At 35.2% G+C, this 15,294-nt stretch overlaps 1 protein-coding gene across 2 annotated transcripts in view; it reads right to left on the bottom strand.

Moving 5' to 3' along the window:
* Window positions 1-15,294, bottom strand: part of TBC1D32 (TBC1 domain family member 32) — a 181,799-nt gene that overhangs the window by 149,733 nt on the left and 16,772 nt on the right. For both annotated transcript variants that reach the window (XM_037045843.1, XM_037045842.1), the window contains exons 4-10: window positions 10,317-10,494; window positions 9,608-9,676; window positions 7,381-7,506; window positions 3,050-3,128; window positions 2,816-2,919; window positions 2,660-2,721; window positions 1,920-2,064 (exon numbers count right to left, since the gene is read on the bottom strand). In XM_037045843.1, coding sequence (XP_036901738.1) covers window positions 1,920-2,064; window positions 2,660-2,721; window positions 2,816-2,919; window positions 3,050-3,128; window positions 7,381-7,506; window positions 9,608-9,676; window positions 10,317-10,494 — 763 coding nt within the window. The remainder of the gene's footprint in view (window positions 1-1,919; window positions 2,065-2,659; window positions 2,722-2,815; window positions 2,920-3,049; window positions 3,129-7,380; window positions 7,507-9,607; window positions 9,677-10,316; window positions 10,495-15,294) is intronic.

Below are 15,294 nucleotides of genomic sequence, written 5' to 3'. Positions count from 1 at the left end.
AATTATTGTAATCATTCCAAACAGGTTTTTCTATGTATAATAGGTTATGGGCATAGCAATCACAAGAATCCAAATTATATAAAAAAATCAGTGTAGGGCTGAGCAATAGAAAAACATTCTATCTCTCAACTGTGATCAGTCTCCATACTAAACTACTTTAAAACTACTACTAAAAAAATCAGACTACCAGTGTATGACAGAGCCCAACGATGAATGCCAACGTGGGTGTGGGGGTGAAAATCACAACCCTTGCACCGGGGACGGTCATGATCTAGGGTCATGATCTAGGTAATATCCAAATTGTGCTAAACAATAAATCAATGTACTGCAGCTTTGCACAGCAAGTCATGGGCCCGGCCCCTCCCTTTCCCACAAATATACAGTGCTCAGTAGACAGGCTGAAAGGGACAAAGACGTGAAACCCAAGCCAGCACTGATGCGACTACGGCCAGACATCGGCCACTTGTATTCAACAGCAGATGAGGGAGGAAACAGTGTAAGGATCTCTTTCCTCTAATATTAATTTTGGTTTGAGGACAGTGATGATATCTGCAGGAAATCACCAGCAGTCGGGCATTAACCAGATTCCTCAAACTGCAGGTTCAGGAAAAGGCAAGTAGAGGAATATTTTCAGAGATATCACATAAGCCAGAGAAAAATGCTCATTGAACCCATATTTCTACCACACCTGCTTTAAAAATTTGAAGTTTTTAAACTAAAGATGACTAGTTATGGATGTCATTCAGCTTAATACATTCAAATGAATTACCATTTATAACTCTATTCTGGTTTAATGGCTTACTAGATACACAATCCTGACAAGATGTTTAACTTCCCTATTCCTCAGTTGCTGTTATCTGTTAAACGGAATAATAATACCAACTATCTCATACATTGTTATAAAAATTAAAGGACCTGAACAGATGCTTCTCCAAGGAGGACATACAGAGGACCCAGAGACATATGAAAAGATGCTCAGCATCATTAGCCATCAGAGAGATGCAAATTATAACCACTATGAGATACCACTGCACACTGGTCAAAATGGCCATCATAACCAAATTAACAAACAACAAGTGCTGGCAAGGTTGTGTAGAAAAGGGGATCCTAGTACACTGTTGGTTGGAATGCAGACTGGTGCAGCCACTGTGGAAAACAGTATGGAATTTTCTCAGAAAACTAAAGATGGAACTGCCTTTTCACCTGGCAATTCTGTTGCTGAGACTATACCCCAAGAACCCTGAAACACCAACTCAAAAGAACCTATGCACACTCCAATGTTCAGAACAGCACAATTTACAATAGCCAAATACTGGAAGCAATCTAAGTGCCCATCAATGAATGAGTGGATCAAAAAACTGTGGTACATTTACACAATAGAATTCTATGCAGCAGAAAGAAAGAATGAGCTCCAACCCTTTGCAACAGCATGGATGGATCTGGAGTGCATTATGCTAAGTGAAATAAGCCAGGCAGTAAAAGACAAATACCATATGATCTCACCTATAAGTGGAATCTAATCAACAATACAACCAAGCAAGCAAAATATAACCAGAGACACTTCAATTAAGAACAAACTGACAGTAACCAGAGGGGAGGTGGAAGGGGGCAATGGGGGGGAAAGGGAGAAGGGTTGTCAAGGAACATGTATAAAGGACACATGGACAAAGCCAAAGTGGGGTAGAATCAAGGGTGGGAGGTGGGTATGGCTGAGGTGGGGGGGAGTAGTTGGGGGAAAATGGAGACAACTATCTTTGAACAACAATAAAAACTTTTTAAAACAATAATCACACAAAAAAATAGTTAACACATATAAAAGAGATTATAACTCAGTACATAGCAAACACTCAAACATCAGCTATTCTTTGAAATACAGCTATGTACTTAAAAGTATAAAACCTTAGTTTATTTTTTCTTACCATCCACTTTTTGAACCACACAGCCTTGGTATCAACCAATACAAGAAAGTAGATGGGATGCAAAACCTTTTGTGACACAAGATGACTTTGATCATGTTTAAGTGATAATAAGGACAAAGTACTCTCCACAATTTCTTCCATATACCTTAAAGTTTGGGAAAGAAAAAACAAATGCTAAATACACATACACATATACATGCATATACACACACACATACACATAAATGTATTTATATATATAACTGGTGATACATCTTGTATTCATGAAATGATAGTGTTAAGTAACTTTTAGAAACTATGTTTTTATATTTCAGTAAATGGCTCTTCTACTTTATAAACTTATCTTCTTTCTATTTTAACACTGGCTTTTCAAATTTAACTTTCCTTTTTTAGACTCACGGTTGCTCTTAGAGCCCTATTAAAAATTTTAGAATTAAAAGGAAAAAATTTAAAGAACACTCAAGGAACTTATTCAAAGTACTAAAGACCCATAATGAAAGAACTAGAAGTTATAACACCCTCTTTTGACCTTATGGTGATAAACAAATGATGCAAAATGATACCTGCACAGAGCCATTCGAAAGACTAAGTACAAAACATGAAAAGCTAAAAAATAGCTTTATTAGTCCCTTCCTAATCACATAAACCAACTAAGACATGCTCCACTCTTTCTGTCTAGAATGCATGTGGGCCAGTAACACTTTTCTACATTTTATGTTGGCATCAATTAGAGGACTCACTTCTCAGGGTGGCGAATCCAGAAGCATGGAGCCTCCTTCTGATATTCATTTAGAAGACGAACCTAACAAGCAGTGCATGACAGTTATCAAAACATGAGAATTCTTAAATATGGAACTATTTAAATAAAAATAAAAGCATGTACAGCAAATGAATACCTTTTTAAGTAAGCGGATCATATTAGGACTAGTTATATCTATGCCAGTTGAAACAGGAGGAATATGATTTTCTCTAGAAAGAAAGTATATCTCCAAATATTTAGCTGAAAGTAAAAAAATATATACTAGTATACCATTCAATGACAGTGCTTTCTGACAAAAAAGAAGTTATTTCTGATCTATTTTATTCAATATAAATAAAAGAAAAAAAATTAAATGACTTAACAAACATACCTATGCTTGTATAAATTTCCTTTGTCAGATGTAATGGTGAAAGGGTGAATGTCTGTGCATAGAATTTTAAAATCCGGTCCTATGAAAATAAAACAAAACATTTGCATCAAAAATTCTTACAAAAAATAGAATAAAGATGAATCACTTTTCACATAGTAAAAAACTTAGAAAATAAATCATTCAGAAACTTGTGTAGGATGTATATGGGCAAGTAATTTTTGAAAAAGGAGCCAAAAACACACAATGGAAAAACAAAAAAAGTCTCTTCAGAAAAATTAGAAAGCCACATGCAAAGAAATTAAAATAGATTACAATTTGTCCCCATGTACAAAATTGAATTCAAAAAAAGATCAAAGACCTAAATATAAGATCTGAAACATTAAAAGACATAAAGGAAAATTTAGATACTAAACTTATGGACTTTGCTTGTAGAGAGCATTTTATAAATTTGACCCTGAAGGTTAGGGAAGTGAAGACAAAAATAAATGAATGGGACTATGTCAAACTAAAAAAGATTCTGCATAGCAAAAGAAACAAACAACAAAACAAAAAGGCAACAAACTTAAAGGCAAATCACATTTGCAAAGAACAGCTACAACAAAGGGTTAATGTCAAAAATATATAAATAACTCACACAACTAAACATCAACCAAATAATCCAACTTAAAAAAATTGGCAAAAGACCTAAATAGACACTTCTCCCAAGAAAACATACAAATGGTCAACAGGTATACGAAAAAATATTCAACTTCACCAGCTATTGGGAAACACAAGTAAAACGACAATGAGATACCACCTCATATCTGTTAGAATGGCTACTATCAATAAGACAGGTAGTAACAAGTGCTGGAGAAGTTGTGGAGAAAAAGAAACCTTCATTCACTGCAGATGGGAATGTAAACTGGTTCAGCCACTATGGGAAACAGTATGGCATTCCTCAAAAAATCAGAACAGAGTTACTATATGACCCAATAACCCCTCTTCCGGGTATGTACCTGAAAAAGTTGGAAACATTTCTTCACAAAGATAGATGCACCCCTATAGTCACTGCAGCATTATTCACAGTGACCAAGACATGGAAACGACCAAAGTGTCCCTCGATAGAGGATCAAATAAAGAAGAAAGATGTCATACACATATACAATGGAATACTACTCAGCCACAAGAAAAGATGAAATACTGCCACTTGCAACAACACAGATGGACCTTGAGAATATTATGCTAAGCAAAATAAGTCAGTCAGAAAAGCTAAGAACCATATGATTTCCCTCATATGTAGGATATAAAACAGAAACTCGTAGATACAGAAAACGATAGAGTGGCTACCAGAGGGAGGAGGTGGGGAAGTGGGCGGGGTAAAGGGAGCCAAATACGTGGTTTGACTGTGGGTGGTGGGCCAACGATGCAGCATACAGATTATATACCATAGAAAGATATGCTTGAAACCTACATGATCCTATTAACCAGGATCACCCCAATAAATGCAATAATAATAATAAACTTGTGTAAAAATGTACCTATTTTTAAAAGGGCACATTCTTATGTTGGTTGGCAAAAAGTAGAACTAACAATAAATGTAAGACAGCAGTATGTTGTTGTAAAATCTGGTATCAGATACAGATACAGGGTGGGTGGTGAGTTTTGACAGAGGAGGGTACAATATGATGGTGTCAAGGAAACAGAGTACTGTTACTAACTATAAAAAATATATATATATATATATATATATATATATATATATATAGCACTCTGTCCAATATGTGGCCTTTTACTTAATTGCTTACATAGGTAGTCTCAGTATATATACAGGACTCTAATAATTTTGCCTACTCACAAGAAGAAGCATTATGTAATAATATATTTTCAGAACATTATTAAAACTTAAAGTAGAAACTCTCACTAGGTAAATGAATTAAATGAGATAGCAGATACAGTTAGAACAGTACCTGGTACTAGTAGGTACTCAAAAATGATAGCTACTACTATCATTTTCATAATACCAACTTTAATATTGAGATGAGATTAATCCTAACAGTGAAGTTCAACTTCCCATTAAATAAAAATAAAAAATTGCCTCAAATGTTCTACTTTGAGGGAAAAAACTAATAATTTTACCTATATCAAATATTAGAATAATACACTAAAAGATGTTTATGCAAATGACTAAAATATTTTCTACTAACTCTAAGAGACTCCTGCTGAACACATAATATTAAATTATTTGGAAAGCCTATTTTTATATTTGCAGCAATTGCTCAGTGTCTGTCACACTTTTCAAATGCTACAGACTTCAATCAGTTACACCTTAAGAGTCCTTTAGAGTAGGAAATGAAGAAACAGAATTAAACTCAAAGAGAATTTGGATCGAGCAAAAATTCAAAATGAAAAATTAACATGCTTTGTTTTCTACTCCAAAATGATTGGTTCTATTACCATTTCCCCTCCTTAACAACGTCTTCCAATTTTTTTTTAATATTTTATTTATTTATCTTTTTAGAGAGGAAGAGAAGGAGAGAAGGAGAGAAATATCAATGTATGGTTGCCTCTCGTGAGTCCCCTGCCGGGAACTGGCCTGCAACCCAGGCATGTGCCCTGACTGGGACTCGAACCGCGATCGTGTGGTTCGCAGCCTGAGCTCAATCCACTGAGCTACACCAGCCAGGGACCAATTTTTTAAAATTAATGATTGATACTGACTCTTGCTATGTAATAATCTATAATGGCTAAATAAAGCCATTTATACTGACCCATTAGGATCTTTCCTATATTTATAAAGTTGTCACATAATTATTTTAAATAATTAAAAGAAACCTATCTGACTACTATTCTGTTAAGTAAAAGAAAAATTCATAACTATATTTGCTGTCAGTCAGCCTTGAAATGTTAAAGGTGAACCTAAAATATGTTTTTCCCCCTTGAAGTTCTTGAGTCATTGAGTTTGGTTTTTTAGCTTTTGTTTTTGTTTACAGAAGTCTGCATCACCCTCTGGTGTTAGTAAGGTTGAACTGCATGCAGGTATTAGGTAATTAAACAGCTTTTTCCCCCTTATAAAAATAACAAACCACTTGTTTACAAACCACTTCTGTTTACTAATATATCTTCATTGATGGAAGAGTTTTTAAACACAGAAATGTACTGAGTTTCTTATAACTGTCTCTTTACTATCTTCTCTACTAGAATGTAAGACCTATGAAGGTAGACCTCTGTCTTGTATTGTGTGCCTAGCACCTAAACTAGAATGATACACACCATAGGTATCCAATAAATATTTATTCAACAGTTAAATCTATTTAACTCTGTACTTAATGCCTCAAAAATTCAATAAAAATACTACATAAGTTATAAAGCAAAATTTTTCTTCACTGACATATCAATTATGAAGAAAAGATTCTCTAAAAAGGCCTAATTTGTATTTAAATATGATGCTAGGATACACTCAAGATTTTTTTTTAATTTACATTATAGATATTAGCCAAGAATTACTGCATTTTTAGCCCTGGCTGGTGCAGCTCAGTGGATTGAGCACAGGCCTGCGAACCAGAGGATTGTGGTTCGGTTCCCAGTCAGGGCACATGCCTGGGTTGCAGGCTGGTTCCCTGCAGGCCAGGGGACACACCAAAGGCAACCATACATTGATGTTTCTCTCCCTCTCTCCTTTCCCCTCTAAAGATAAATAAATAAAATCTTTAAAAAAAAGAATTACTGCATTTTTTTAACCATCTTACCTATAGTTATGCAAGGAGTATCCCTGACAAATCATATTAAAATTTTTTCAATCATTTATCTTTATGGATTCAAATTTTATAATTTAGGGAATTTTATGTATTTGCATATCATTCACCTCGATCATCTTCTAACTCTTAGCTTTATACTTTTCAAACTTCTTTTTTAAGTAGTTAAGAAATCTCTAAACAACTAAATGTATAACAATAATTCTTATGCATCCATTACAATAAATTTTAATTAATCATTTTAGTTCAAATTTTCATATATCATGAATTCTTTCAAAAAACAATTTAAAAGGTTTTAAAAGTAGTTTTCTTAGCTCAAAAGCAATGGCATATGCTTGGCTATCCCTTCATAAGATAAAACAAAACGCACAAGGTAACAAGGCCCACTATAATTTGTCAGTGAAGTGTGATACTGACCATACAATGCTTTGAATCAAACCATGAAACAGTAAATTGATTCCTTTAAAAAAATCTCCACAATTCAAAAGGTAGAACTGAAATTTCACCGTTTGAGCTACCGTTAAAGAAAATTATGATATTCCATTTGCTTCTAGTAGGGAAAACAGATTATTTTAAATATTTCTAGAGGTGTTTCCTTACACTAAACACAGGGTCAGGATCTGAAAGAGACATCGTCAGTTTCTCACAGAGAGTGGTCCAGTTTTCACAGGTCAGGACATCGGATGGTGGTGCTGAACATAACGTGTGCAAGGCTTCATATCTCACCTGTAGTTTTTTAAAAGATTTTTATTAATATTCAGCTGCTAGATAGAATAAGACCAATTCTCCAAATTTTAAAAAATATTGAAAGGCAGAGTCTAGATAATGGTTTTAAAGAGGCCATTGAAGAGATATAGATGTTATTTTATAAAATATTTTTTATTAAATGTATTGGAGTAACATTGTTTAATAGGATCATGTAGGTTGCAAATGTGCATTTCTAGAATACTAGACCTGTTAAAAGAACTCATGTTAGCCCTGGCTGGTGTAGCTCGGTGGATTGAGCGCAGGCCTGTGAACCAGACGATCATGGTTCAATTCCCAGTCAGGGCACATGCCTGGGTTGCAGGCCAGTTCCCTCCCGGCAGGGGACGCACCAGAGGCAACCATACATTGATACTTCTCTCTCTCTCTCTCCTTCCTTTCCCCTCTAAAGATAAATAAATAAAATCTTTTTTTAAAAAAAAAAACTCATTTTAAAACCTGTTCTTAAACAGAGGAAAAAGTATGTTATTTTATGTAAAGCAAAAATAAAAATACTAAGTGTATTGGACATGTGACCTAGACTCTCCTAAGTGGGCGAAGAGAAAGGTGGTGGCAGAAGCTGAATTGCCAGGGCACAGCTGTCCTGCAGCCTGTCCCATAGGCCTTCCCCACTTGAGCAGGAGTTCCTACAGTCTGCGGGCTGAAACGGAAAAGTGTTCCCATCCCAGGATACAGGCACATTTTTCCCAAAACATCTACATTTGTTTTTGCTGCTACACCAGATTTTCTGACCTTCTAACCACTGAGGTAGAAAAAAGTCATTCAGCAGCATGACGCAAAATTGAATTTCTGTATTTTCACAGAAAGCTTACTTCTTAATCATTCTTCTCAAAATCCAATCTGAATTCACTCAGAAAAGCGTGACCCAAGGGACAGCAGTGGAGAACAGTGGCTCTCCTCCAATTACGGATGTCACCCAGTGTCTCCCCCATTTGTTCTCCGACTAGTAATAACACACCAATCCCAACCTGTTTGTCAAAACCTGTTTTGGTTTTTTTTTTTCAGTTGAAATAACTAAGGCCTGGAGATTAAAAAAATAAATAGGCGAGCAGTCAGACACAAGAGCTGGCACCTCAGAAACCAGACACTTTGATTCAGTGTTGCAAGTATTAGGTAAAAAAGACAGAATACAAATGTATTTTAAAAATGTCTCTGTATTGCTATGAAATAATTCCTTTATTTATGATAGGGTTTGGTGGAACTATGAAGAGTTTTTAAAAACATTGTTCCTTTTAATTTTTAGGACGAAATCCCATTAAGAATTTCGTACTTGCAAACATAGAATAAGGCTTTTGAACAAATATAGATTTCTAAATAATCACTTAAACTAAAGACAAGAAGACCATTACCATATAAAATTCAAACTTCATTTCAATATCTTCTGAAACAGTGTTTACTGTGAAACTAAAAAATAAATCAGAGTGTAAAATTCTGAGAGGAAAGTATTATCCTCTAATTTTCTAGAAAATCAGTGGGAGAAAATCGTAACTCTTCATTCACGGGGACCAAATGGCAAGATACAGACAAGAGTCTTGGTACCTCAAAATACTACATATTTTCTACTTCATCCTAACTTTCAAGTGAATAATACTTCCTAAACAGTAATTTATGCAAACTTTAAAAGATGAATAGATACAATTCAGCAGCGTTGTGTCTTTAAAATCATTTTTCTAACAAATGAGTATTTGTCAAAGCTGCTCACATTTTCCAGAAGTAGAAAGAACATGTAATAATTTTTCTTCAAAGAAATCACTAAAATATCACACATAAAGCAACTGTTAAGGACAGTTTGGGGAAAAACTGCTCGTAACTTCATCCCTCCAAAACTGAAACTAGAAACTAGAAATAAAAACGTGATCCTACAAATCATGACGATTCTCTAAGGAGAACCTCCCCCACTTGACCTTTCATTTCAGACTTGGAAACGCAGCGGGCCTGTCTGCCTAGCCCCGCCACAGTAATACAGACCACCTTCAAGAGGAACAGCCCAGTTGCCTCTGATTACAACAATCATTACCCACATACAGACGTACGGACTTAACAGCCGTCCTTTCACACTTACCTCTTTTGGTTGCCCTGGATCCAACTGGTCTAAAATCAATTGCAATTTTCCTTGACAAAATTTGTAACTCTGTAATACAATTGACAGAACAGTCATTTATTTAGTACACTTTAAGCAGTACCGCTAAAAATGATTTTCAAATATAATTCCAAGCAAAAAAAATGCATTGGGAACAAGAGAAGGGAGTGATGTATTTGGATTTGGCAGCAAACACAGAATTTTTGTTTCCCAAGGCATTTAAATAAGAGCTGAGTGTCCCAGTAGGACAGTGTACCTCCGTGCAAATGAAAACTATTATTATTCGCTGAGCAATTGCAATGTGTAGAACATAATAAGACTCGGAAGACATAAAGCCCAGAAATGTGAGATGAATAATACTGCAAGATAAAGCAACATAAAAAAGAAGGCACTAATAGCACCCTAGACGTAACTACAACGCTGCTTGAACTTTCATGCCTGTACTTTCCTGCACTTTCCCTGAGCCTTTTCCATGCTTCAGATATAATGTAATCACTCACTGAATATATAATTCTACAAGAAGTTATCTCATGGGCTAAATCTTTAATATTAGGTTATTGTACTGTTTATTTTTCTTCTGAAGCTTATGGCTAGAAAGCAGAAAATAATCTAGCTAATAAAGAATGTTTTAAGGCTAGTGTTTACTAAACACTATTGCAAGACACAAACTTTGCACAACTAAATAACACACCTGATTGAATGACGAATCGCTGTCAGAGCAGTTGTCTGTGCAGTAACTACTGCTTTTCTCCTTTTGCATTTTTTTCTGCCTCTCCTGACTTCGCATCTCATCTTCTTCAAACTTGTTAATCATAGATTCCACCACTACCATCATGATGTTCTTCAGGGAATGCATCATTTCTTTGTACCTTTACATTCGAAGCAGTCTCAGTAAGAGAAAGACTATTAGCACAAGTTAAAACATTCAACTAAACTGCCTGTCTTTTTTCCGTAAAATCCCCCCAAGAACACAATTCTAAAGAGGAAAAAAATGTCAGTTTTTCTTAAAGAATGAATGGCACAACAGACTTCACATGACAATAATAAAAAATGAACAAGGAATCCCAAAAAGTGTGCTTTTCCAAGGTTTTTGTCATCTGGTTACAAGGACCAAGGTAGTAAAATTAACAGAGTCTAAGGCAAGATGTTCCAGTGGCATGGATTCTAGTATTTATCAATAAAGTCAACTGTTAATATCATGCTACCAAAACTCGGCCTATTTTACACTTTCATGTTTTATTTCTCTACCTCCCTTCTAGTTCTTTCCTTCCCTTATCATCTGCCAATTCTTTATATCTACAGGTACCAGTAGTCATAATTTAGACCTAAGTAAGAGTTAACCTATCAGTGGGTCATTTCAATAGAGGTTAGAGAAACCACTGTCAGGGATGTTAAAAAAGGGATTCCTGAAATTAGTTGGAGTATGAGCTGGATAACTTCTAAGATGCCATTCAGCTCTATGAATTTAAAACTCAAAAAAACCTTACAATAAATTTCCCCATTTATTAAGTATAAAATCTCAAGCATTCATATGTATATTCAACTGAGATCTACAATCCCTAGAAATAAAATTTTAGAGTTAAATGAAACCATAAAATAATCTAGTCTAACCCTTTATTTTAGAAATAAGAAATAGCCCTGGCTGGTGTGGCTCGGTGGATTGAACACCAGCCTTCAAACCAAAGGATCACAGGTTCAATTCCCAGTCAGGTGAAAAGCCTGGGTTGCTGGCCAGGTCAGGTCTCCAGTAGGGGGCATGTGAGAGGCAACCACGCATTGATGTTTCCTTCTCTCCCTCTGTCTAAAATAAATAAATACAGTCTTAAAAATATGTATATATGACCTGAACCACTGAACCATTGAAATGTCTAAATCTCAAGTAAAGATTTAACTAAACATAGTGAGTACAGTGCTAAATTTGGAGTCGAAAACCTAAATTAGAATCCTGACTACTTTACCTACCAGTTCTGTCATCATAAGTAAGTCCTGTTTTCCTCAACTACAAATAAAATAAAAATACAAACCTATTTCACATGGCTATAGCAAGAAATCATTGAAAATATAAAAGGTCTGTTCAGAAAGCAACTAGCCATGTAATATGAAAAATAGAGACATTTATTGAAGAAGATAGAAGAAACAGTGTAACAGGACAATGATGTCTCATTCTGCTTCAAAGTAGGCAATTGGCACCTCAGTTCTCCCAGTCCCCTTAAGCTGCCCTGTTGTATTTTTCTTGATGGTCTGACATCTCCTCCATTTCAAAGGCTGATTTTAGTTTTGGGGAAAACCAGAAGTCACAGGGAGCTGAATCTGGGCTGTAGAGGGGTTAGGACAACTGGGTGATTCGATGTTTTGCCATAAAACTCTGCATGACATGTGATGCATGAGGAAGCATGTTGTCTGAAGAAGCTGCCAATCACCAGTTGGCAATAGTGCAGCCTTCTGAATCATCCAAATAGTTTCCACAGAGGAACATCCAAACTTAACACAAAATTTGATGCAGATCTGTTGCTCTACTCAGTCATTTTGAATGCACGGGCCACACAGTACACATGCTCACTTCACTCAACAGCATCTACCGCCCCCACTGACTAGTACAGTGAAGTTATCATTGTTCACACATGCACATTCCAGTCCACTCTCCTTGGCTGCAGGGTTACATTGATGTTGCACAAACCATTCTTATTATAGTAACAATGGTTGGGTTATTTCCATACAGACCTCATATATCTCAAAGTTCTTTATAAATATAAAGGAAATACAAACATTTATTGTTTATCACTGTAATAACAGCAATAAAGTAGGAAAATAAGCACAGAAACTTTCTTTTTAATAGTTCTGGTTAATAGATCACGGTAACGGTGTATATCAAAGAAAGGACAGGCAAGGTTCTCCCTCTCATATGAGCTATAAAACCATGCAGTGGGATTTGCATAGAAATAGACTGAAATTTTAAAGTTCCAAGATTTTAAAAGATATAAATTATATATTATTAAATACATGCAATTTCTATATACCAGATATATATTTGGTCAAATTATTTAACATATGACTTACATATTATGTAACTATAAATAAATAAACATAATACATGTAGCTATATATGTATAATTTGAAAGCCCCAGAAATGATGATAAAACAGGAAAGTGTTGAAAGAAGATGACACTAGGTTAGGAACAAAACCTTTGTGTTTTCACCCTTGAAAACACACACAGGACAACTGACATAGAGGTGAGGTCACTCAGGGAGGACCCAGGATTAAAGTAACTGACACAGAAAACAGGACAGAATCGCATGACCCTGATTAGACTGACTGGTGAAGTACCTGTAGGCTCACCGAGCCAGGAAGCCCCAGCTTCCTCCTCCACAAAGTCTGAGCAGCCAGAAACAGGAAAGCATAACAATGCTCTGGAAGCAATCAAGAGCCATCTACCAAAAGCTGCTATCTCCTTCCACAGGAATTGAATTATAGCAGGGCACAGGACTAAACTACACTTCCCAGACTCCTTTGCAGGTAGGTATAGCCACATGAATAACAAAGTCCTGTCCTCTTAAAACTTACACTACGGTCATTTAATGAGAAATAAAGAAGTAAGTCTCAATGATTTACAGAGAAAAAGTAAGGCTAATTAAAATCCATAGAAAATTTGTTTCATTTTAGACATGTTTACTCCAGACCTTTCTGAAACCCCTATAATGAATTCTCTGCAAGAAATATCAGCCAACTGGCCACAGAAAAAGACAGGAATGATAATTTTGAAAAGGAAACTAGGGAGCCACACCCTCAACCAAGAGTTCATGAGCTAGAACTTGATAGTAGCCATTACAGTTTCTAAACAGCAAGGACAAACAGGTATCAGACAGCATACGGTCACCCCTGAGAAGATTCCTTTACACTGCAAGGAGCCAAAATAAAAAAAACACACTAAGAGGTGGTGAATAAAAATATATCAACTAACAATAAAAAACTACATAGCTTTTTTACTTATATACATGAGAGATATACAGCAGATCCTGCAAATGAATTCATGTTCAAACCTCTATTTAAAAAAACTAAGTATCAAAATGTTTAATTAGGAAAGTAATTTATAATTATTAGAGTAAAAATGTCATCAGGAGATGCACTGTTGCCACATTAGCCCTAAATAATTCCTAAAGAACCACAAAAAATATTGAAAGAAAGTAACACTCTGTACAACTTAAAATCTTTCACCATGTTCACTAAGCAAAAGACAGGCATTCATTAAGACTTTTAAAGTCCTATACAATTTTAACATAAGAATAATTTTCAATTATTATTAAATATAATACAATTATTATTATATTAATGTTTGCATATGGATGAACTAAAACACATGAAAATTAAATGCCTTACTCAGAGATTAAAATTTCCTAATAATTACATATAAAACTTTACTCTTAGCATTAAAATGCTTTAATTTTCTGACTAATAAAGAATTTTAGTCCTTTGTTTAAAATATGCAATAATACTGCCAGAAATAGACTACTAGGAATTATAATATCATCCAAAAATAGAAATAACTCCAGTTCTTGTTTTTTCTCCTAATCAAGAAATAAGAAGTCTTAATTTCTATGGCTTTTACTTAATATATATTGGTGGTTTAAACTTGCTAAATTTATTAATAGCTGTACACTGTCACTTTGTTCAATAACATGTTTATATAATATAATCAGTTGTCCAAAGGAGAAGAAGGGCTCTCCACAGTAATAAATCAGATTTAATGTTTTAAATTCCACTAGATACCAAAAGACTGAGGAATATATTCTAAGTTTTCTAATGCTGGAACTATGAGCTATATTCAAAGCTTCAACACCTGCCTTCAAACAACACAAGAAATAATCATGATGGCCCAACACGAAGAGAAACCAGATACAAAAGGCACCCAGAGACATCACCTACAACCAAGCCCAGGGACCAAATTAACAAAGCAAATGTCAGTGTCCAAATCATCACCAGTGTCCACTGCAGATGAGTGTGAGCAGATGACCAAGTTTTAGCCAATGGAAAGTGAGTGGATAAAGAATTTTACCCTCCACTCTCTCTTCCTGTGGCCAGGTTGAAAGAGTCATGTGGTTAGTGTGGCTGTTTCAACCATGCAGATGAAGGCAATACCCAAGGGCAGGGGTTGGCAAAATATGTCTTCTGGACATAAACTAACCTACCATCTGTTTTCGTAAAGTTTTACTGAAACACATGCATACTTATATACTGTCTATGTCAGTTTTCCCACTACAAAAATTTGTAGGCCTAAAATATTTATGTATGACCCTTTACAGAAAAAGTTGCCTAGCCTCTGTCCTAGGATATAATGGAAATAAAATAAAAGGAACCTGGGGTCCCTGGATAAACTCATTGAGCTGACCCACCTACTACCTTGCACTCTTGTACTTTATGAACTTGTGAATTTTATATAAGAGAGAACTGCCTTCTTTGAACCACTACATTTTGGTGTCTATTTACTGTAGCTGTTTAATGTATATTCTAACCAACATACTCTTTCTCTATATTTCCACATGTAACCCTTTGCACACATCATACATAATACTTACCATACTGTGCTGAAACTATCTCTTTCAAGTTTCTATTGGGTTGGCCAAAAGTTATTTGTTTTTAAGTAAAAATAAAAGATACATTTTTCATTTTCGCC

This window comes from Sturnira hondurensis, unplaced genomic scaffold (genome assembly GCF_014824575.4).
Source record: "Sturnira hondurensis isolate 20B ecotype Veracruz unplaced genomic scaffold, ASM1482457v3 Scaffold0004474, whole genome shotgun sequence".
NCBI classification, from domain to species: Eukaryota; Metazoa; Chordata; class Mammalia; order Chiroptera; family Phyllostomidae; genus Sturnira; species Sturnira hondurensis.
Note: the sequence above shows the minus strand (reverse complement) of the source record. Positions and strands in the feature narration are given on the sequence as shown.